Source organism: Buteo buteo, chromosome 13 (genome assembly GCF_964188355.1).
Source record: "Buteo buteo chromosome 13, bButBut1.hap1.1, whole genome shotgun sequence".
Classification (NCBI taxonomy): domain Eukaryota; kingdom Metazoa; phylum Chordata; class Aves; order Accipitriformes; family Accipitridae; genus Buteo; species Buteo buteo.
The window spans coordinates 32,319,437-32,344,814 of NC_134183.1; the positions used below are offsets into that span (position 1 = coordinate 32,319,437).

Genomic DNA, 25,378 nt, shown 5'->3' on the forward strand with positions numbered 1-25,378 from the left:
CGGGGCGGGCGCGCCCCGGTAGCCGGGAGGGGGCAGAGATGGCGGGGAAGGCCCGCTTGCCCAGGGGGGAAGGGTAGGAGCGGGCCCGCCGGCGGCCCGGCCTGTGGGGCTGAGGGAGCGGGGGGGGGGGGGGGGAGAGGCCGAGGGCCTAGCGAGGGGAGGAGGCGGCCGCCGGGAGACTGCCCAGGTGAGGAGGAAGCAGAGCGGGGGGCGAGCGGCCTGGTCAGGGGCAGGTGCGGGGAGCGCGGCAGGGCGCGGAGGAGGGGGAGCCCCGCAGCAAGGTGGAGGCGCGGCTGCGAGTCCGGGGGGAAGAGCGCGAGGTGCGGGGGGCTGAGAGAAAGGGAGTGCGACAGCGGGAGGAGAGGAGGAGGAGGAGGAGGAGAGGAGCGTGGGCCCGGGGGAGGGCAGAGCGCGGCGGGAGGCGGAGGAGAGCGTCAGCTGGAGCAGGGATAGCGGGAGCGCGGCGGGAGGTGGAGGAGGAGAGCGTCAGCTGGGGGCAGAGATAGAGGGAGTGCGGCAGGAGGAGGAGGAGAGCGTGAGCCGGGGGGGCAGAGAGAGAGGGAGCGCGGCAGGAGGAGGAGGAGGAGGAGGGGAAGAAGCGCGACGCAGGGACGGCAGATGCCTGGAAATAAAAATTTGATGATTGCATGCAGCGGCTGGAGAGACTCTGTCGGTGGCGGCGGCGGGGACGAGGCAGGGACAGGGGGGGCGACGGCAAAATGAAGTATCAGAAATACCTGACTGTCTTGCAGATGGCCATAGGGGTGACCGCCTCCAACAGGGGCAGTCTGATGCCCTTAAAGAGGAAGCTGTGGTGAGTAGGCACAAACGGGGCCGGCGGCACTGCGGGCCGGGCCGGGCCGGGCAGGGCGGGGGGCGCTGCGCCTGGCCGAGCGCGGGCCGCGGCGGGACGGGCGGGCGGGGGGTTCCCCAAGGCACGACGGCCGCCTGTGGGGCGCCGTGCCGAGACCCGGTCGGGGCGCCGAGCGAGAGCGGGCCTGCGGCTCCCGGCGCGCATCTCCGGGGCAGAAAGTTCCCGGCGAATTCACCGCCGGTCGTGTGGAAAACGCCGGGAGGCGGCGGCGGCGGCGGCGGTGCCGGAGGAGCTGTCCGCGCCGCGCCTCGCCTCGCCTCGGCTCGCCCGCCCTCGGGCCCGCCGGAGGACACCCGGCTCGGCGCTTTGCGCGGCTGGAAACAGGGTTCCCGCTCGTAATGACTCACGCGTGCGATCGTACGCTTTCAGGGAGACCCACTGTCGGACGCTTGTCAGAGCACGGCAATGGCAGCTTCAGCTGAGGGGCGCGGGAGCATCTCAAGCAGGGGCTGCCGAAGTGTTGCCTCCGACGGTAGCGCATTCTCCTCCCTGCCCCGGGCTGTGCCCAAAGTCGGGGTCTGGATTTCCCAGCCCCTGCTTCTGCTGACAGGTGTGTTTAAAAACTGGGGAAAGGGAGATGCGAGTCTAATAGGTTAGAGAGCGACAGAGGTAGTACCGTTCATATATGATCATTTTCATTTAGAGCCTGCTTTTCCCCTGACTCCTTTCCACTGTTCTTGTGGTTGGCGATTGTGTGCTGAACTGATTTTTCTGGATGAATCGACAATATGTTATAAAAAATGTATTAAAGTATAATGGTGTAATGTGGGTGAGTAGGGCACCGACAAGCATATGGCACTGCAATACGCACTCAGTCGTGGACTTTTAAGAGCCCACTGTTAGCTTGACTGAAGCAGTGAGATGTGTGTCATCATCAGGACAAATTATAAGGAGAAAATCTGAACTTGTGAAGTCAGATTTTCTGGGAGGAAAACATCAAGAACAAATTTGTACACTGAGAATCTTTTATCTATAAAAGACCAAGAGTGATATCTAGGTGCTAATGGTTACACGGCTTTCTTTCACTGTGCTTACATGTTCCTAGTGAAGGAAAGTAAAGTGCCATAGAAGACAGGATAGATTATTTTATTTAAGAATAGGTAGTTCACAAATAGAAATATTTTCATGTTGGCAGTTGTAATAAAAATGGGCCTTACATGAATTGTAGAATGTGGTTTTTTACCTTTTTTTCCCCCCCACGTTGTCAGCTAGTGTAGGTAGCCTCAAGGAAATGCATCACTTGAAGAAACATAATGTGGAACTAGTAAGCTTTCCGTCAGTAATTCCAAATCTTGCTAGTCCTTGCAGATAAGAACACAATTTGGCAAATCTATTCATTTGAACTGTAATGCACAAAATCAAATATAGTCTTAGACAAAAATATGTTGTCATACAGATAAGTTTTATTACATTTAATCAAAGGTTTTTATAGTGTATTCAGTGGTATGATTTTGATTATGTAAGTCACATAAAGTGTACCATATCTATTTTATTTTCCCCAAATACCACTCCTGTCTGTGTGCAGCCGTGTATGTATTGGTGTGTTACTTCTTAAAAGAAGTGTAATTATGGGTACTATAATGATAACAATTGTTCTATTTCATGTTTCCTGTGTCTCCTTGGAAATGTTTTCTTTGCTGGCATGTTAGAGTGAAGCTGTCTATATTTGCGTACTTTAAAATTAAGTCTGAAAGGACCCAATTCAACTCCTACCTTACGTCTTCAGTTGGAGTTAGATCAGCTCTATATAGCCTAGTTTCATGGTGATATTCTGTGCTTTTTGAGGTATAGCAAAACAATATAGTGGATCCCTGCTAATACGTACTATAAGCATTGCATTTCATAACATTTGTAACTTGACATCATGTTGCTGCAATGCAATGCTGTTTGAAGACTTAGTTGACCAAGATTGTTAAGGAAAAACAAAGTAATTTTTTTTTTTTTTTAATTTTTTTAAAAATTTCGGAGAGCTGTAGGAATTACTTGAGTATTTGAAAGCATGTCTCTGGGATTTTCTTATTAATAGGCGACATGATATTATGTAGTCACATTTCCTTTGAGAACTTTAATAGCATTAGGCATTATCTGTATGGATAGAATTTATGCTTATGGATTAAATAGTATTTTCTGATGCATTTAGAGAAATGCTTAAGGATACTTTGTCATGTTAATTTTTTTCTTACTTGTGCATAGACTGTATCAAATAATGCATTAAGAAAATCTGAATATTAGAAGACTATGTTGCTGTTACTAAAATCAATGCAATATTAGTGTGTATTTCCAACATGTAAACCAAAAGTGTATTCCAGTACTGTATCACTGGAAGTCTCAAAAATACTAAAGAAAAATGTATAAATCAAGTCAGTCTATAATCAGAGGATGCTTTTTCATCTCTCTTTATTTACTTATTTTTAAAAACTTATTCTGTCTAACTGATCAGATTCATAAACTCTTCGATGTGTTAATACATATTGTAAGTGGAAGTGAAGAAATAATTTAATAAAAAAGGGTTAAAATACTCATCTTTTGTTGGTAGAGATAATCCACCTGAATCCTACTGGAAGAAAATGAAAAAGGTACCAGCAATGTTTTATTTCTTTATAGAGCATCTGTCACTCCAATTTTCTCCTGCTTCCTCCCCAAAATGTAAGTCCTATTCTGTGATGTATGAAAGCAGAGCTGCAAATGAAAACAAAAAAGACAGTCACCAATGTCTCATGATGGGTTAAGAATAAATTATTATAAATTAGGTGAGAATAAAACAGACAACTGAACAAACAGAAGTAAGCTATGCCACAAGCTTGCAGTGGGAAGTGGTGGAGTCAGAAACTTGCTTGTGTTTAATGTGGAGGTTTATCATTTTATGATGAGGTTTACTTGGGGCAGTAGAGTTTTGGACTCAGTGATGGAAGAAGTTGCTGGAGTCCCAGACTGCTGATTCAGACCCTTTCCTGTGTTTGTGTGGCATTGTAATCTAGTATGTAGGAACCTAAATGAGATGAGTAGGATGTTTTTAATCATCTTGCGGGGGGGGACAGTATTGGGATACAAAACCCACCAACATAATGCTGCTAGTATAGGTAGAGTGCAGCAGGGACTAACATTTGCTAAGGTGTTCAAGAAAAACTAACTACTGACTTGGGAGCACCTTAAAACAGTAAAATAACATAAATATTTACTGAAATTCCAATATGTGAAATGGGGATGCTTTTACGATAGGGAAATGCTAAATCACATTATTAAGGGGAACTACCTGAGTAGACTATAATTTCTTGTCACACTGAATATTATGTTTCTGTGCTCCAAGGATAAGGAGCAGGCAAAAAAACAACCAACCAAACAAAAAACCAACAGGATATCCTAGCAACTCTAATAACTCTTCTCACTAATATTCCCTTCTGTTTCTTAGAGCATTTGCCTCTACTTTGAAAGGCTTCCTCTGCTTTGGCTTACTACCTCTCTGCTCCCTTTGGTGCAAGGGAGTGCGGAGTCATGAAATAAGACAAAAAGCTCAGTTAGTGATACGTTTTCATTTTGGAGAATATGGAAATGGCTGGGGCTATTCCGTATTTACATTTCCTGGATCTTTTAAGAGTGATTGGTAGTTGAATGAGACAATCTAGGTTACAGAAAAGAATGTAGATGCAGTGTAATACAGAATTTGAATTTTGGCAGGATTCAATTCCCCTTTTTGGTGCTATTGTTAAGTGAATGTGTGATACAGAAGCCTGGATGTTAAATGATAGCTGCTTCTTGTAAGATACTGCACAGGCACATTTATTTTCAAGCATAGGAGTAAACTTGCTTGAAATCAGTGAGGAGTAACCAGCATGTCTAGAATTAAGCACCGATCTAAAAGCTTTGTTGACTCAGAGTCTTTGTATTCAGGCTGGGGCTTGGATGTAGAAGTCCAGGCTTATATTGAAGGATGCCTGTTTTATCGTTAGGACCATCCCTGGGGAGAAAAGTGCTGCTGTTTGTTTATGTTCTAAGTACAGTCATGTTTAGAATAAGCAAATAATAGAAAATGTCACTTTAGTATAGGAGAAAGAAAGCATCAAAGATTGAGCCTCTTGGGTGTCTCTACAGAACTATGTGGAAAAATACAGATCACCAGAATGGATATGTGCTATTTTTGATTACTGGTTCCTGTTAATATTTGTTTGAAATGGGGATAAAAATTTCAGTTTAGCCCATTGTAAGGATTACTTGTGTTGCAAATTAATAGTTTTTTGGGTTTTTTTCCCCTGATGAAGGCAGCATACTGTGCTTAGAACTGAAGATGTTTGCAGAGGTGCACAAGATTTTAGAATAGTAGCTGACTGCTCAGTGTTACTAGTTGTTTCAAATTTGCCTTTTTCTTTCCTTTTTTTTTTCCAAACAAATATTAATATTGAGCATCTATAACTGTTATGGCTTCCAGTCTGATCAGTGGGAGTAAGTTTCAGCTTTTCCATCCTTGTGCTTGAGCCAGAAGACATACTGATCACATGCAGCCGAGTCCAGCTAATGTCCTTACTTTCTGTAGTATTGAGGAAGCCTGTCTTCTAATGGGAGGACATATAATTGTGGAAATTTTATACATCTGTCAACTGAGATCTGTGTAACTAGTAGTAGAAGTTTCTAAGAAGTTTGACTTACGTGTTGTGAAACCATTTATAATAATAATTTGCTAGAAGTACCTACATGCTTTTTTTTTAAAAGATAGGCCGACAACTTGCAGTGTATGAAAAGTGTAATAATTATGTCACCGTTATAAGTCTTGTTGAAGCTATATAGTTGTCGAAAACTTGTCCTCTCTGCATTAACTCTAGCATTAATACTACACTCAGAAAACAAATACAGAAAATGTGTCATTTCAAGACTTGTTTTTTAAATATTTTGATGTTATCTCTTATAAAATTGTTCAGAACTCTAATCACTAAGCAAGAAGATAATTTTTTAAGTTCTTAAAAGATGTTCAGTCTAACTGGTCTGTCTAGAAAATACCATGACACTAGTTTAGTCCTTTCAGACAAAATTTAACTACAAAAAACATGTTAGGTAATATCGAAGGTTGTTACAAATAGTAATTATGTGCAGGTAGAATATAAATACTTTTTTTTTAATAAAACCTGTTAATTTATATGCATTCCATCTAATTACGTTATGATGTGTATTAAGTTGTTAGCCCTTGATGAGATGCTGCACCTTGAAGTCACTGTTGCATAGTCTTTTGTTAGGCTAGCATGTTCATCAGTGTAATACAGATACTGAAAGTTTAAGGGTTTTGCTTATTTTACAAAATGGAGAAATAATTTAGAGTCATGGTTATGTAATGTGATATATGATCAGGAACCAGTCAAGGTCAATGAAACTCTTGTAAGAATTGTGGATAATAAATAAGGGCCTCGGGCTCCAGGTGGGATTTACAAAATGATTCAGTTTTGCTTGACTAAAATTTCCAGAAGTTAATGAATAGGGGTGCCTTAATTTAGGATTCCTGTGATGAGCTCCATTAGAAAGGTGTTATGTTTCCAGAATATTAAACACATTCTTTGAACAGAAACAGCACATTTCAAACAAGGCATCCAGAATTGTTCACTCCCTTCAAAGATCTTGATCCTGTATTCTACTTTGTAAAGCTCTAGACTGCCTTGAATGTATCATTCTTAAGCTTTGATTCAAGAGTACTTGCCTTGAAGTAGTTGATGAGCTGCAGACATTTTTGAAAGGGATCTTAGAAATCTTTCTGCTTTAACCTGTAATAATTCCTCTGCACCCCTGACGCATGTACTACAGCCAGTGACTTAGCAATTCACTTATTAATTTTCTATTAATTAAGCAATACAAATAAAAGATGAAAGGAGGAGATAATCAGATGTAGTAAATTTCATTTGTAGTTATTTTTTTTAAATTTAAGGTTCAGATGCCAGAACCATAGAATATTGCATTATAGTTTCAGCATTAATTTAAAAAGAATAAACTCTGTTTCTCTGGCTACAATGAGCACTTTGAGAACACAAAGCAAGATTCAAAAGTGAGAAGGATTCTAAAAAAGCTGTTTTTCAGATTTTTGAATAAATTAGTTTCAAGTCAAACACTTTGGTCCTTGTCTCATGAATTTGGACTCACTGAAGCTGACACTCGTGTTTATCTTGCAACTCTATAGTCTTAAATTTTGAGTTGTATTCCTTGTGGAAATTTCTAGTACTTGAAAGAGTTCCTGTTGCAGTACTGCATGAGTGTTACTGGAAATGGATTCTTGAGAGTTTCATTGCTGCATCCAGTGTTCTGAGAAGATGGGGTGAAATAGATCCAAGTCTGTCTCAGGTCTGTTATTGCTTCACCTTGCTAAAACTGTAGGAGTAGCAGAGGCACTGGAGAAACTGATATTTAATTTTATTTGCACTTGTCCCAAAGTTTGTTCACCAACCGTAAAGTCAAACCCCCGTGATTCTGTAAATACGGATATCTTGCTTCATATCCTTCCTTTGGTGCACAATACAGTGCAAAGCTTCCAGATTACCAGTAATGATATTGATTGGATTTTTCTTTGATTGGTCAAATAATACTTTATTTTCTCGTCAAGACACCTATAATTTAATGATTTTATAAAGGATCGAAGGGAATCTTTCAATTGTGATATTTCTTCTGATAAAATTATATTTTGAAAGCTAAATGTGATTTTAAAAGCATTTTTCTGAATCTCAGAAGCTAACAAGTAATGGCCATAATTTGTTCTCCAGCAGAATGAATTGGTGGGTGGATTCCAGAAGCAGCAAGTTTATTTTTTCAAGTGACTTTGAAGAGTGGAGCTCCCAAGTGGAAAGGCCTTTAAAACATACCATTAGTTTAGTTCTTTGTTAAAACTACATAACTTTGATTAGCCCCTTATTTTTACTCTTTTTTTCTTTCACATAAGGTTTTTCTTATTTTATTTTATTGTTTTATAAAGGCTTATCAGTGTCAGAAAACATGAAAAGACTTGCAGCTTAAAGAAATGAGCATTTCTAGGTAAGGCCCTAGAATAAGTGGTCTGAAACATTTTTCAGAATGGAAAAAAAAAAGCCCAATGCAGCTTACAGCTGTTTAAAAAAATTTCTGTTAAGTATAAGGAAGAAGTCTAATGTTCCAAGCATTTAATTTACTGGAGGTGCATTTGAAGATTTATTGACCCAAGTGATAAGTAATTAAATAGGCAGCCCTCAAAGATTTTTTTGGAGAGAGAATAAATACAGACCTCTAACTGTACTGAAACAATGGATTTCTCTGAGTTCCAACATCTGCATTTGACATGGACTCAGAATACATACAGTTACGTACATTTGGATTAACTTTATCAGAAATGTTTGGAGAGCTTGGTAACAGAAGATACATTCATACAATAGAAATGTACTATCACCTTAAATGTCACTGTCTGGAACAAGAGTTGAGACTGAGCAATTGCCTGTCTTTGGAAATTTGTCCTGGTAGTTCTTTAAGATGTTTTAGCAGGGAATCTGTGGCATTTTTGCAGTTTCTGTTCTGTGAACAAATATGTTACTGTAGTAGCCAGGCATGTTTCTCAGAATTTAATCCATATATAATTATACCAAAAGTTCTGGTGCAGTTTCAGCAGGAAGTTCATAATGTAATTAAAATGCCTGAATATTATAGTTATGTTTTCAGTTAGAAATTTTTATTTATCTTTGCAGTTAAAAGTTGGCAGTAAATTAACCCAAGGGGGAAAAAAAACCCCTCTAAAACAAATTACTATATTATCCAGAGAACTTACAACAAGCTGTTCCTGCATGTGTATGTGTAAAACTCCCAAAACCTCAGGCATCTGAAAACAAAACATTGGTTTGGTAATCGAAGTAATGCAGAAGAACCCCACCTTTATCTTTATAAATCAAATATGAGATTTAAAAAGATCTGTTTTCATTTTCAAGTTTGGTTATTGCAATTTTTTCTTCTCCCTAGCCTTCTATGAACATGCATTTGGACCTTTTATCCTCACCATGAAGCTGTGTAGACCTAGGAGTCTCACTAATCAAATAAGTGCATTCAGCCTGTGGTGGTTGTATTTTGTATTTCAAGTGTTAATGTGGCTCAGTCCGTGCAATGTCCTTTTCTGGTGATATACATGTATAAGACATCTCCACCTTTCTCCACCTTTCATTCTTTTTTGTAAAAACATTTATGTGTGTACCAAAGCCATTAATTGGAAGTAAAAGAACCTAAACCACGTACTTAAATATTTTTTGTGAGGGGATTCTTAATAATTATGGAGAAAAACACTGAACTGCTGTCCAAAGTCTTGGGAAACACAAAAAAGATACATACTATTTCTAATTTAAGCTAGTTTTTGAAGTCTTATGGCTGCAGTTGAGAAATTACATGAAACCAGTGTAAATCCGCACATTAAAAATTTTACGTTTTTAGGTGATTCTTGGTGACCATATTTGCTGGAATGCAGTTTTCCTTTTTCTAATGTGTTGTCAGACTGACTAGAGACTATTTTGCATTTAAAATACTGACCTCACAAACCTTAATACATTTGGTTAATTGTTAACCCCACTTCTATTCATTGGCAACTTCCAACAAGCTCCTTGAAATATGGATTGCTTGCTCAAAATACTTTAGTTATGGACTTCCCTTGTAGACTACAATGTGATGAAAGACCTTATAAAGCATAGTTCCTTAACTTTAAGAGATCCTATTCATTTCATTATTGTTCATCGTTATTCATTGCTGGAATAGCTGAAGTACCATTAGCACTCAAACTGGAAAAGATCAAAAGCCAAATACTGCCAGGCTATACTGATTTAACTGACGTATCACAGGACTCAGTTTTTCATTGAATTAATAAAGAAAAATAGTCCTTTTAATTTTTCAGAACTTAAATACATTTTTCTGTAATCTGTCTTTTTTTCTGATACTTCTTACTTTTGTACAAAAATGATGACCGTGATATGTTTTTGACTAAGTCTGCAAGCAGTGGTGGACTTCATGAGAGCTAGATATCTACATAATTTTGTGGTCTTTGGCAGTTATTGATTGAAAACTAAAGCTTGGAATGGCTTTACTTCTTTGTATAGCATGACGATGTTTCTCCCTTTGTAAATATTTTACTTTAAGCAAATGTATTCAATAAAAACATACATTTCTTTGTCTGATAATTGGCTCTTTTTGTCTGACAGGGTAACTCCATCTTCTGAAAATTCCAATGGTGCTACCTGTAGTGTAAGTCAGGGAAAGCCCTCTTTAAGAAGAATAAAAGGGAGAATACACAGAAGCAAAAGTCTTGATAGCATTGATTTCTGTGAATTCACTGTAAGTACCATATCTTTTACATTTACCCTATATGAGGTTATGAGAATCCTGCTAATAAAGCAGTTGTCCTTCTTGCATTGGGTTTATCTCTTTGTCAGAATTAGAAAAGGTATTATACTTAATGATGTTGTAATTGCAGTTCTACACTGCCAAATGTTAAGAACAGTGATGTTGCTTGTATAATAAGCGATGCGTAACTGTGTTTTTGTTCTTCAGCAACCATTAGATATAAATTTTGATGTCAGATTTTAATATTGCTGCTTGTGTAAGATGAAGAAATTAACTGGAAGTGGAGTAAATGTGAAAAATGAAATATGTTTTCAAATTCTCTTTTTATATTTAGATTTTCAAAGTTGCATTTAAAGTAGAATAGATTATTTTTTACAAAACTTTAAATTTATTTTCGTTGTATGTAGCTATAATAGATTACTAGAAAAAGGAATACATGTTCTTAAAAGATGCATGTGCTTATAGCACTTAAAAGCTAGTATCACAGATGATAACTACGGTTAAGCAGTACTGGTATACACTTATTTTCTTCTCTTTGGTTAAGGTGTAGATTTGTTTGTCTTACGGTTTCAGAAAATTCAGTGTGATCATGGTTTCAAAGAATTTGTGTAGGTGATGCTTTAGAGATTTTGCTCAACAGAGAGAAAACTGGAATAGTTTTTTACACAACTTTTAACTCAGGAGGAGTTGTTTACATTCAAATAATGGAAGAAAAGACATTGTTAATATGAAAGAGTATGGGACATGGGGGTTTCCTGCTATTTATACTGTTTACAAAATATTAGAATTAGTCCTAAACACAGTATGTTTTCAAAAACTCTTTACTGAAAAACCATTGAAAGCTACACCTCTCAACTATCTGGGGGGAATTTGGCCAAAACAAATTATATTCTGATAAATTAATATAATGTAGTTTTGAAATACTAAAATAATGTCAAAGAATATGTTAAATTATAAACTGATTATGAGGATATTATATGAGGATGAAAGAGGTAGATAGGAAATATGTGCTGTCTTTAAAATGTACAAATCAGTAGTGATGTGGAGATACTGTCTGGCATTACATGGTAATATAAACAATATAACTAAATTGTTCAGATGCAGTTTGAGAAAACATTTTTATCTAAAGCAAAAAAATGGTTTGAGTGTGTTGCATCATTTGGTGTGGATTTTTTTTTTTTAATTTTTTTTTTACAGATGATGCCGATAGCATAATTGGTATTTTTTTTCTCAGGGCTGTTTTGTTTCTAATTACGAAGTTTTGTAGTGCTGTCTTTGGGACAAAGAACTTGTTGTTTGCTGTTTAAGGAATTAATGAAATTAGTAGCAAGGATTTGTGACTTAGTGTATTGTGTGGTGTCCAGATACTTCTAGCATTGCGGGTACTGCAAAGCTAGGTCTCGCAGCTGGGGAGACACGTGTGCAGTGAGCCTGTGCTCAGTTCTGTGCTGTCAGTAACTTGCACTGCCTAATTTAAAGCTAGTTTTGGTGTGTCTATGCAAACGGTTGTCACAGCGGTGATACCAGTGTAATCATTACCTTACTGAAGGTTAAAAATTCCCTTAGGGAACGAGATTACCGAACAATAATTTTAGCTTATGCTATATGGGTGTTCATCTGTGTGGTCCTATTAAGGCGTTTAATCTAAATCTATCTCTGCTCTTGGGGCCTTCAAAGAAAAAGATTATAGCCAGCGGTAAAAAGAATATCTTGCATGCCATAGAACCTTTGCAAAGCGATTTGAGACATAATAATGGGGCATGTCTCTATCTGTAGTATACAAATGTGTAGAGTATGTACATGTATATAAATTCATACATTAATATATAAGTATTGATAATTAGGATGAGGAAAGGAAGCTCACTTTTCTGAGGTCTCATGTTAAAGGATGAGTTTAAATAGCTAAGCACACAAATCAGAGTTATAAATATGGATTTTCTTGCTGCTACATAATTTAGAATCACACTGAGATATTTCTTGATACTGTATAATGGTACTTTTATTGTTTTAAAATTGTGATTAAAAATACTTCTAAAGAAATAATTGAGGAAATTAGTATGTCTAAATCTTTCCAGAGTGCTCCCAGAACTAAATGTTTTTCATGTTAAACATCTTTTTCTAGTAAGAAGGCTCAGGTACTGACATAGAATAAAATTGAAAATAAAGGATGTAGTAGAAGTGAGAAATTCTTTTACACAATGAGGGGAAAGAGCTTTTTAAAACTTTTTCTTTACAGCTGTTTTATGCTGTAGTATATCCATTTTAGGTACAACAGAGATGACAAGTTTTATATTTAAATATGTGGATAACTTGTATACTGACAAAGTAATTTGAGCATCCAGTGAACTGTTGGTTTTCTTCATTGTGTAATGAGATTGAGATCCATTAATAATTCTGAGTGTTACTGGATTTCAGTTTAAAATAAGTAATGCCTATGTGCATCCCCAGCTGATCTTTTTTGTAAATCTTTTGTTCCCTATCACTAAGCAAATTCTTACTGAGGACAAATCCTAACAGCAGAAAGACATAAAAAATAAGTTATGCTTTCTTTTCTCCAAGTGTGAAGAAATGTGTCCCCTGTGGGAAAGTTCTGGATTTCCATGGAATATGGCCATATAAAAATTCAATACACAAAAATACTGTATTTAGAGTGCTTTACTGTGGCTTCAGCTATGGCAGGGAATAAGTTGCAGGAACCACATTACGCTGGGAAGCTCATTAAAAATCAGGGTTATTCTTTGCAAGGGAGGGACAATCAGTGAAGAACGTATTGCATATGTAAAATTACAGTAGAGGTGTAAGAGTGACTTGGCAGGACTACCATGGGAGCCTTCAGAGGATTGTCTGAGATGTGATGCTGCCAAGTTTTTTTTACCACAGTTAATAAAACCTGAAGTTTGTGATATTAATGGCTTTTAGTTATAACTGTGGCTCTTAATATGGATGATATACTGAAGAATGCTAGAGAAGTCTTTGCCTATAAAACCTCATTATTGGATGGCCTGCTGTGGCAATGATTTATTGCAAGCCTCAGGTTATTTGTGAGAGACTGTCACAGCGCATGACTCTTGGTTGGTGTGTTGCATACCTGTGTTACCATCCCATAGCTGGCTCACGCTGTAGTATCCTTAACATCCTTTTAGGAGGTATAAGTTCTCCTGGTGGGACTCTGCAGGATTGCTGACAAAAATCTGGATTTTATTTCTTAGTGATACCTCTGCTGTCTTAAGTGGATGATACTGGGGTTTTTAATAGTGATGCCTCTCGTTACCATTTTGGTAAGACAGCAAGCGAGACGATAAAGCGGTGAAATAATGTTAAGCCACAGGCTGATAGTACAGCAGCTCCCTTAAAATGTGTATCTGTCTTCACCTCTTTCATCCTTTTTCTTTATCCTCTCCATGTATTAGTGCTACCACTTAGATTAGGACCTGTTCCCACAAACTAAGTAAAACCTGTTTTATTGCCCTTCAGTTCTTGTTTAAGGAGCATCATCATGCTACGCTTCCCCAGATATTAGCCCTTGAAATACTCAGCTTTAGTGGTATGTATAAAAAAAGAAAAACAAACCTGTATTTTTTGTTGAATATTGCTAAATGGTTATCCGCAACCCAGAAATGTTGCAGAACTCCTACTCCATGTTGCAGTAAACTTGGGAGAAGAGAGAAAGAATAGGATTATCAGCTCAGAGAAAGATGTGGAATACATATTAACTTGTAGAATTAGCTTGTTGTACTAATGTTCATTACATCCGTATTTTAATTTTTATTACACTGAAACAAACTTGGGCTTTGCACAAGCTATCTGTATAACAATAGCACGTCTGAGTCCAATTCGTCGACAGTGATTTTGTTGTACTAGGCATTGTGCAAACACAAAATGTTTACTCTCAAGGACCTTACATTCTATTTATAACAATAGGTAAGATGTGACTAACCTATGATTCTTAGCTGCATATGGCTCTCAAGCTGTTCAAGTGCTGCACCAATGCTAGGGCTTCTGAAGGTCGCATTGGGATGCAGCTGCATTTTGGGTCTGCCCTATGTGATAGAGCACTGGGGGGCTGCTGGGAAGTTGTCCTCATTTGTGTGTAAACTACCTTGGGAGTCTGTATGACAGGTCTGAGGTGTATGAATGGATCTTGTGGTTTCTGACCACGTGACAGATTTTGTATGTGGCTCATAGCATTGCAAACATTGACCACCCCTACAATGCATAGATGCAGAGAAATTGTTCCCTTCTTTCCCTGCGAGACAGTGATGATGTTTTGTGGGAATGATAGCAAGGGAGACTGAAAGCATTTATAAGGAGCTTGTCTTATGAACTTTGGGGGTGGTGGAATGTCTAAGGTATCTTCTTTTTCATTTTTAGTATTGTAACTCTTTGATTGGACTTGAGACAATACTAAAATCAGCATCTTGAAATCTGTCCTTTGTTTAAAGGGATATGGACATAATGCTTTCCTGCTGAAATCAGCCCTTGTGGAAGAAGGAGCTCTCCTCAGAAATCAGAGCACTGCAGTCATTTACAATATGAACAAGTCCAGTTCTGCATATTTTCTGAAGGCAGCTGGTTCTAGCCTGCTGTCAATAAACATGCACACAGCAAGTTTTCAGTTAACCTACAGTCATAGCAAGGCAGATAATCTCCAATGTACTTCCACTTGCATCGGGGTGGAATTCCAAGGAATAATTTTGCAAAATGTTATAGAAATGCTGAGTCTTCCCTCCCCCCTGCCCTTTTCCATTCTTCTCTAGTCTTACCTCTTTCAGATGTGTGGTTTTGTCTTTTCTCATCCTGTACTGACAATGAAGTGAATTTGGCTAGAATGGCTGTGTACTACTGGTTTAGAGGTCAGTGGATGTCAGCGTGCAAAATAAAAAAGTAACACAGTAGAGTCAGAGATTACCCACAAGAGGAGAAAAGAGAGACAATTAAGTACAAAGGACAGTGAATAAAGCACTGTGGAATGCATGACAAAATGGAAGAGACAACAAAGGAAGAGATAATCAGAAAGTGAGAATTAGCTAATGCATGATTGCCTTTTATATATAGGGAATGCACATGTTCACCTATAAGGTTAATTTTCAGTACATTGTAGTAAGTATTATGGCATTTTAGGGTTATGGTATCTTGTATGCTTCCTTGCAGAGGAGATGTAGAAACTCTGTATTTCTCTGTGCTTGCCCGCTCTCATTAGCAGGATGGAATGATTGACCTCGCATGCTCTCTGTGGGGATATGTGTGTGCCCAGCATGCTCTATGCGCAAGGAGGTGCATGTGCACCAGAGTGCTCTGAGAGCAGCTGTGAGTGAGTGTCTGTACATTATTTTGCTGCAGTTGTTGTTACTAGGCGTTTCACCTGCTTAATAATTTGTAATGAAGTTGCAAGGCTGTTTAGAAGCTTTAGTGATTAACTTTAATGAAAGGATGTTTGTGATGATATCCTTATTTCACTTCCCCGGTCTCTTTGGTAGATTTTTAAAGTATATGGCAGGCTGCAGAATCAATTTGTTGTTTGAAATGTCCTTACCAGTACATTTGGTAATTGTTACTGTGATTAGCCCCGCTCGCCCCTGTGAAAAAATCTAGTGATCAAAACAGGATACTGTACTGTACTGCTTAACTAGTTTGTAGAGCATATTGCTGAGCAAGGCAATCTAGTCTGTACTGAAGAGCATGGTTTTATTGAAGTTTCTATTTTATTTAATCTAACCCAAACTCATCTTCCCTTTAAATCATCTTATAAGTGGCCTCTGAGGTGGTAGATATTCTCTAGTTTGACACCCCCACCCCCAATAAAATTGTTCTGGTTTTATACTTTAATTTGTCTTGATTTTTCCTGCTGAGTATTTTAATTTTAATGTGTGTCTCTACAACTAGTAAAATGGTAAATGAATAATAACACAAATGATACGTATCAGAGTTATTTCTTAGGATGGAGACATAAGGACACTGACATGCCTTAAAAAGTCCTGCAGGTATTTTGGTCATATCTGTAGATGTGGAAGGAAGAATTCATTAGCACAGCTGGAGTCTTGTGGATGCCCTTAATTTGTTACTGTTCAGAGAAGTGTGGTTGTTATGCAGCTGTTTCCAAGAATTAAATCCTCTATAGTAGCTTAGGCTTGCTTCACAATATTGTTGTTGTACTGTGACTCATTTATTATAACAATAATTTCATCTATTGAAGGATATGTGAACACAGCACTGACCTTATACACAGCAAAGCCAGTTTGTTTTACCAAAGATAGTTTAAATGATTAAAAAAAAGTTTTTACTTAACCAATTAACACATTTTACAGTTAATTAAATGAAAGTACTTTACATCTGTCTTGTATTTCATTGGTTGAGTACATGGAAAACAATGTAGAAAAATACATATGACTGGTTTTAACATAGAGTTAATGTTTTTAAACAGAGAGAAAAATTAAAAAAAAAATAATTGGAACAACTTTTGAAATATAATACTAATGGAAAAAAAAAACCCTACTGGCTTTTGATCCAAGATTACAACTCCACTGGGAAAGAGGTGTGTATTTTCAGCATTGTTTATTCTGTCATCTTGCCTTTTATTTGCTTTTTATTTAAAAACAAACCTGAAGTTTTATGTAAGAACTATTCTAAATGTTGAGGCAAATTATTAAGTCTCAGGCATAGTACTAGGTGAAGCTTATGCAGTCTTAAGATTAACCTAAGGATGTTAACCATAAATGAACAAGTAATTTCATTTGATAAATTTTAAATTGTGATTAGTCTTGATTTGTGTTTCTGAATTGATTCAGGCTGATTTATGTTTTTGAATAAATTCAGCACTCCAGTTTAAATCCACCAAGGATATTAACTTCCATAATAGTCATTATACTAGGAACTGGATTGACGCTTCATTTTAATCAGAAATGTATTTCTGAGTGAGTACATTTTTTTAGGTTATTTTTATTTCTTCTCAGAATGGCATTATGGCAGATGGAGCTATACTGAAATACTCTTTGCATTTGTTAGAGTAATACCTGGTTGATTACTTCAACACCATGATACTTTGCATATGATTGTGACTTCTCGGGTCTCTTGTTTCTTAAGAAAACGTCGAAAGATATGTAGGCCATTGTGTAGTTTGTCTTTATATAGTATCAGATCCCTTTTGTGTGGTTGTATAGGATGCTACTGTAATGTATTCAGCCTCAATATTACCGTGCACATGCCGTTACCTTCCAGTGAATTGAAGCCCCAAGCAGGATGAAGGTCCAATTGTTTGTCCTTCAACTAGCCCAGGAATCCAGGGAAGCAGAGAGGTGATTGAGAATGACCACCATCTCTGTTTTTGAGGTACCTTTGTGAGCTCCTTTGAATGTCTTGATTTCTCAACTGGATTCTGTATGCATCCGTCCACATGATGATCAATGTCGTATTAAAGTAATTTGATGGGATGACTCAGGGAAAAGAATAACATTCATATAAGTATAAGCTTCTTTAGGTAAATGCTAATCTAATTTTTTTTTCTGAAAATCAGTGTTTCTTGATCTAGGTTAGATACATTAACATTTTGCTAGGTGTTACATATTTATGTAGTAAATAATTGTTTCTGTCCAAAAGAATTTTATGTGAATCTGAACTGTTTTTTAGTCTAAGTGCATTTATCTTTCATTCCAGAAATTCTGCACTGATTTATTTCTCGAGTAGAAGTTAAGAGTATATTGCTCAATCTATTTTCCTGTTATTGATAGATTTTATTTGTTTGACCTTTCTCCACTGTTGTGCTCAGAGAAGCAGACTGGTTATATATGAGGAAACAAAGACTGCAACAATTTCTGTTGCAGGCTCTCAGCCTTGTGCTTAAAAATAGCAAATAACAGGAGTGTCAGTATCAATGGCTTTTCAAATATATGACTAGAATGTATATGCTTAGAATTCTAGTAGCGCGTCTGTTTTAATATTTTTATTTGGTTGTTGGTTTTGTTTGTTTTTTTTTTCTTGTGTTTTTTTTTCTTTTATTTTGCCAATTATTTTGGCCTTACCAGAACTGTTTCCTCTTGGAGAGTAGACTTTGTGAGTGATGAATTCTAATGGTCTTTAAAATTTGGTTTTTATTATTAAAAAAAAGTATGTGTTGTCTCCGTTCACAAAAATGGCTTGGAATTTTCTGTCATGAAATACATGTCTAAATATGGGCACCATTGGCCAGTCTGCAAAATTATAATAATTTCATGGAAATAATAATGATCCTATAATGCAAGTACAGTCAGCCTCAGAATGCAGTGTTAGGTGGGGGCAGAAAATTTTCTTGCTACTTTTTCCATCAAAAAAATGGAAATGTTTCCCATGACCTTCAGGCACTTAGTTTCTGTTACTGTCTCAGAAACAATATGCCTTGGTCTGTGCCTGGCAGTGCTGCAGGAACCCTTCTGGTTAAGGATGGGAATATTAGTATTTCCCACACACTTAGAACTTGTCTGTGCACTGAAGTGAACAGAAGAATATTTTCTTCCTGAAATATGGGAATTGATCTATGTGAAAAATCAGAGTTATAAAACCATAGTTATAATAAAGGTCTTCAGGTTTTCAAGAGTTTTTAAGCAAGGAGCCTTTCACTAAGCGGGATTCTCTTAAAGTGCCCATCTGTTGGTATTCTCACCAAGCAGCATTTCAGTCAGACAGGCCAGCTTGGTATGGAGGTACTTTTGGAGTTTTCCAGAGGAACAGGTACAGACTTATTTGTAAACAATGTGGACAGAATGTCTGCAAATGTTGCAGTCATACTCAGTCTTGTTTTGATAAGCCGGAAGATGCACTTAGTGAAATACTAAGTGAGAAGCTGAGAGGCAATCTGGGCAAGATCTTGAAATGCATTTGGCCTCATTAGAAGGTCTTTGAATTTTTTTTTTTTTTCTTAAGGTAAGATAGAAGAAATATTAACCGAAGTATTCCATAACTGTGACTTAGATGCTCCACTCAGAATTACTACCAGAACAGTCTCAAAGAGGGTATTTCACAGCACTGGGTTTTATTTCTTTCTTTACACTTTGAAGAAGGTCTTTTCAGTTACACAGAGAGATGAGAAGATAGTGTGAGTTCCTAAACAGCTGCAGAATACCTCTTTTTAAACTCAGCCATGCTCAAGGTTATCTGCCACTATCCAGATGCTGTTGTGCATATCTGTCTATATAAATTATATAAAAATATAAATGTACATGTATTTATATATATATACACATGCATGCACTTTGCATTTAATATACAAAATTTTAATGGTTAAGGTCACTTTTTGTCAGCATGTTTTCTACATAAAGTTGACTAAACTCTGCCTGTCAAATTATACTGCCTCTGCCAGTAGCAAGCATCTCCAAGAGCAGGGCCTGACCCTAAACAGGCAGTCCTTTAACAACAGTTGTAGAATGTCACCGTCACCCTGTTAAGGTCTGCTTTTACCAGCTTTTTTCTTTGCTCTCTAGAAGTCCCGGTGGGTGCTCAGGAATGTGTCACTTATCACTCAAGTAAAATACTGCTTTTTTTAAACATTCTTCACCATTCCAAATAATTCTCCATCTAGCCCTTTCCCCATCTTTGTTGTCTGAACAGCTGAGGAGTGTGCCCAGACAGGGAACAAAGGAATTTGCCTTTAGCAGATGGTTTATTTTAAGACGATGCGCCAGTACTAATGTAGAAGAATTGACAGGATACTCTCAGCAGTCAAAAAAAGATTTTGAAATATGGGCTGTAGCACAAGGTTTTGCTGCAGTCGCTGGAGAAGTATTAAAAAGAAAGAATACGTTGTTAAAATAATGGAAATATAATTCTATGCATTGAAAGTTGAAAACAAAGTACATTCTATCCAACACCTAAGTCTTCAACCTAAATGCAGACTAAAATAAAAAAGATTGATTGTAAGCACCTTGGAATTCAGATTGCATGAATTTGCAAAAATGTCGTAGCAAAATTCGAGGAGAATGTTGGGTTTTTTTTAGTCTGAATAAATTTTCTATTTTGAAGTCTGGGGCTGTGAATGGAAAACAAATTGTTTATAAGCTGCACTTAGACTGAAAAAGAGAGTTAGAATGCATTAATGGCATAGGACAGTTAGCGTGGGCTGGCTCATCATTCTTGCAGTACCAAAGACACTTTGGGTTTGCAGAGATTCTGGTTTCTTTTGGCACAGATGTCCTTTTTGTCCTCTGGCATAGTTTTCCTTGATTTTTCAAAGAAATATTGGATGTTTTTTGCCCGTCTATATCTAAGAAGAGCAGCTTGCTTCTCCCACTGGTATAATATGCCTTTGCTTATTGCTCTGCAGTATTCTGTGAGGGAGCTTACAGGACTGGATAACCTCTAAAGAGCAGCTGCCTTCGGATATTTGGCACTGTTATTAGCAATATACTATTGGGATCGCAGGCTCCTGTAATAAATTTAGCAATCTTGGCTGCACTATCGTTATACTTATCTAGCACCCCTCAGAGCTAGAGAATTTGAAAAGTACATATCCTGTTCTCACTGTGGTGAATGCCACTGCATGAATAGGAAGCAAATAATAAGTGTATTTTTATGAAGATTTGACATTTAACTTTTGATATCTACTGACTTCCTCCAGCTGTTTGCTGTGTTGCAGCCCAGGGGAAGGGGACTGAAAGGTTGTTAATGACAAAAAAGGAGGAAGGAGAAGATAAACTCTTGGAGCTGCCCAAATGTTCAGAAACCAGAGTGCTTTCTGCACTTGCTCTGAAGGTAAGTTAGGAATAGACAATACTCAGTTCTGAGAGAGATGCTTTTCAGTGAGGTTTCCTGCAGTTCTTCAGATAAAGGGAAAATGATAAAGTCACATACTCCAATGTAACATGGAGATCATACAACATAACCTAACTACAAATACAGTTAATTTTCTCCCCTTCTTAGGAAGCCACTGTGTCTTATTCTTTGGCCTGTCTCTGATGAATGTATAATATGACAATTGTGAATTCATGTATGTCAAAGTTGGATGCTGCCTGAAGTGCCCAGGCAGCACTTCAGCTGCACTTTTTAAGGCATATTTTTTACATGTGGACAGTAAAACACTGCTTTGTGAAATCATGGTTCATTTACTCTAATAAGATAGAGATGTGAGCTCCTGAATGAACAATTCCTCAACAGCTCCATGAAAGCTTTTCACAATTTATGACTGGATATGCAGTCTATATTCTTTTATTCTTAAACATGTGATCCCTGCGAAACTTGATTGACAAAATTAACCAAGTTCAACTGACTTCATTATCTACCAGTGTTTGCATAACCAGAGAAATACATGGCTTTTCTTTCTCTATCTAGAAGGTAGTGTAGGTATGGCCTAAATCAAGCTTTTTCATCTTGCACCACCTTAGTCAAGATTTTTCCAGTAAAGCATATGCAGTATTTTCTCTATGTTCACTGGCAAGTTTTGGGCAGTATAACAAAATAGGTTTGGATGCCTGGATGATTACTACTGAATCAAGTACTGACAAAGCAATAGCAATCCAGGGATGCAAGCACCCAGAGATGACCTGCCTTCATTTCTCCACTTCGTAGCGATTCTTTTGTATGTTCACAGGCAAACTAGAATGAGTTCAGACACATGCCCAGAAATGTGATGCATCAATCCAAAAGTTTTGCGGTCTGTACTATGTAATCTCATATTTGCATTATTAATCTCCTCTGAAGTATCTGTTTCATGGATTCAGATCTGCTGCTGTGCATTTTGTGAGGGAATCTTGGGGCTTTAAGATGGGTGCACAAAGAAATACAATTTGGGATGGAAAACAGACAGTTTTTTAGAACAGGTGCAAAACCAGGAAGATAATGGATGAGTCAGGAGGATTTGTTGGACTCAATCCCAAACAACTAAAACTTCCTGACAGGAGCTTCATTTTTTCTTCTACCACTGCAAACTTTTCCATTTAAGATAGTACTTAGAATGGTGCCTGCACTCTGTGGAGTGCTCACAAAAGTGGTAAAGCACAATTTGCAGTGTTATACATCTTCTGCTGATACATACTGTCTTGTGAAGATACACTGGTATGGGCAGCAATTGCAAGTGTAAGTTATCAGCAAAGCATTATAAGTAGCTCCCTGCCAGCAGAAATCTTTCTTATAAACTTCCAGATTCTGTTGATAATCTGGGATTTTCAATAGGGAGATTGTGTTCTTTTCAGACCATACCTTTGAAAAGGATCTTCAGTAAATTGATGGGACTAACATACTGTGCAGGTTTGGGATGAGGCATTAGATATCCTTGACTAGATCATACTTTATGACTTCCAAAAAGACTAGCTGAAGATCTGCAGTTGTATTTTGTGCCTTAATCATTTTCCTCAATCGGGGATTGCAGTGGGTTTTACATTAACATTTACACAGTTTGTTTTCTGTTTCTTGTTTTCATCTTCAGCTTTTGTGGTTCTTTCTATTATGGTAGTACTTAAAGCACCTTGTTAGCATCACAGTCCCACTGTACCAGATGTTCTACAAACATAGAAGAAGATTCAATTCTCTAAGCATCAAATATGTTAAAAAAACACTAGTGCAGATATATCAATTAAAATTAATAAGGTACAGATGGCTTATCACCATAGTGATAGTTTGGGTTCCCCTATTATCTGAAGCAAGGCACTGCATGTAAATCTTTGTTTGCTCTTCTACCTCTTCACTTTCATGCAAACATCCTAAAAAATTAAATATTCAGCAAATTGAGCTGGATTTGTCCTGAAAACACTTTTTGTCAGGGCCTGTAGTTACTCTGGCGTTAAAACGTGGATGCTTGTACTGCCTCTTCTGTGGCTACTCTTAATTCAAAGTGGAAGGAGATGCTCAGTATCTCATCAATGGGGAAAACCATGTGTAAGGATATTAGAATGGAGTTCATTGAAATGAGGGATTGTTGGCAGACCAGAATGAGCAGGATAAATGTGGGATTGAACAAAACAAATGTGCTGTAGGGGAACACATGGGAGGAAACTCAGCCAGTGTGTTTTCACCCAAAGGACATCATCTGCAATGTTTGTTTAAAGGCCGTATGTTCTTAGTAGAAATATCATTGAGGAAACACTTTGAGTGAAGTAAAGTACATTTGAGAGGAAGAGGAATGAAAATAATAGCTCTTTTAAAAAATACTTGCTTTCTGAAAAAAAGAAAAATTCTGAGAATATTAGTTGTCAGCATTTTGTTTATGGTTCATAATGTGATATTAGAGGAGAGAGCATTCTATTTTAAGATTATTGCGGAAATCCTGTCTCAGACAAATACTGTGTTCACTTGTAATGGTGCAGAGAAAGCAAACAAATTTCAGCAGAATGTCTGAGAAAAGAAGTCGCCACCTCTTTAATGCAACTGTTCCTGTTTTCTGGAGTGCAAAGAAGTGTTCTCAGACAGTTCCTTGCTGATGAGGAACAAGATGACCAAGAGAACAATGAGACCCATTAATTGATAGCTTTTATGCTTCCAGACTAGTGAATGAGACTGATCTTGCTGGTGCTTTAGGGTGCCACCTAACGAAAGATGACTGCATCTAAAGATTACCTCTGGAGATGCTCAACATTAATAAGAGGGGAAAATCATTCTTGTACCAGAAAAGTTTCTGGGGCCTTTCTGATTGAAGAGGTGCTAAGGTGAGGAGGTGCTAAGGAATACAGAGAAAAATACTAACATATATGTTGGAATTCTACCAAAGTTTACCTAGCATTGAGAGAAATGTGCTACGTAAACTGTCCTGTAGGCTAAAGTCATAAGTGGGCAGTAATTACCTTGCTACTTAGGAGCAGAAGCCTGAAGAAGTACAAAAATTCCAGAGTGTCCAGTCTAGTCAAGATTCCTGTGTGTATGCCACCTTTCCTGCAGATTAATTAGATTATTTTTAATTGTACTGAGAAGGGAAAATAATCTTTGCCTTATAGCATATATAAAAATGATAAGATGAATGCAGGGATGTATACCTAATTGAAGGGGCTTTTAACCAGCTGGAATGGAATGTAAAAACTAACAAAAGCTTCCTCTGTGTTAACACAATGCATTTTCATAGTCGTTGTGGAAAAACGACCAGTAGGGTGCATAGTTGGGCTGCACTGTGGTATGGTGTTGCCATTTACATTTAGCTTTAGTCCAACCTGTTTGATGTATGTGGTGTGGGGTTTTTAAGTTCTTCCTGGGGAAGATTTTCATTGATCCCCTCCCTCATATCTGTGGGAACAGCTTTAGAACTTGGTTGTAGCATATACCAAAAGCTCAAATAAGAAAGGACAAAAAAATTGTCAGACCTGAAAAAATGTGAAAGAAACTCAAACCCTATGCCTTTTAAGTCAGTTATGACTCAACAGTTTTGACTGAATGAATTTGGCAGCATTTGTGGTATTTTGGGTATATTTGTGGAAGCCCACAATAGTGGGTTTTGTCATCCTTTCTATTCAATAATTCAACACAGATTTTAGTCTTTTAAATTGTTAGAGTCCTTTTGAGATCTTTTCAGGAGTGAGAGTTAACTTTGAATTACTTGAAAAGTATTATTAAATAGATTATGTAAAGAAAGTGTGATCTCCTTTTGGAGGTTTTCTATCCTTTAATCAGGGGCAGAAAGCCTGGGAGCAGGGCCAAAAGTAAGGAGTTGGCAGGGACTGTGCCTCCTATAGAAGAGGGAGGGGAATTTGGAGTCTAAGCCTGGGCAGACAAGGGGATGGAGGAGAATAAGCCAAAAAGAGGGTGTGCAGCTTTGAGGAGAAGGGGCAGAAGCAGTGGGAAGTAAGGCATACTGACAGCAGCTGCTTGACCAAGCCAGACTGTACTATCTCTATCACAGCTGGAGTCAACCTGCATGTGGTCTCAAAGTTGCAGTCACCTGCCCTTGTCCTGCCTTTAGGGACAGCGCTCTGCAGAGCTGTGTTCCCACATCATCAGCTTTCTTCTGCCCCCTCCATAGCAGGACCCCTGGGAGAGGGTGGTGGGTGCACAGCCCTACAGCTGTCACCCTCGGCGCTGGTGCTGGGAAGAGCCTGTTGCAAGCCTCTGATAGACCCTCTTTGCACTACTGTGGGCCCTTCATGGAACATAAAGGGGCTGGAAGAAATTGAGGATTTCAGCCTTGTTTTGAGTGAAGAAGAATCATCTAATCTAGCTGCTAGGACGAGTCAGCAGAAATAACTAAATATGTGCAAGATTTTAAGTGTTTGCTATGAGGGTGAATCAGCTGCAAAGCTTGGCAGGGTCCAAGTACCT

At 38.1% G+C, this 25,378-nt stretch overlaps 1 protein-coding gene across 6 annotated transcripts in view; it reads left to right on the forward strand.

The window, feature by feature from the left end:
* Window positions 1-647: 647 nt before the first annotated feature.
* Window positions 648-25,378, forward strand: part of TJP1 (tight junction protein 1) — a 166,848-nt gene continuing 142,117 nt past the window's right edge. For 3 of the 6 annotated variants that reach the window (XM_075045429.1, XM_075045430.1, XM_075045428.1), the window contains exons 1-2: window positions 648-814; window positions 10,039-10,171. In XM_075045429.1, coding sequence (XP_074901530.1) covers window positions 648-814; window positions 10,039-10,171 — 300 coding nt within the window. The remainder of the gene's footprint in view (window positions 815-10,038; window positions 10,172-25,378) is intronic. The other 3 variants (XM_075045434.1, XM_075045431.1, XM_075045433.1) reach the window with 1 other exon arrangement.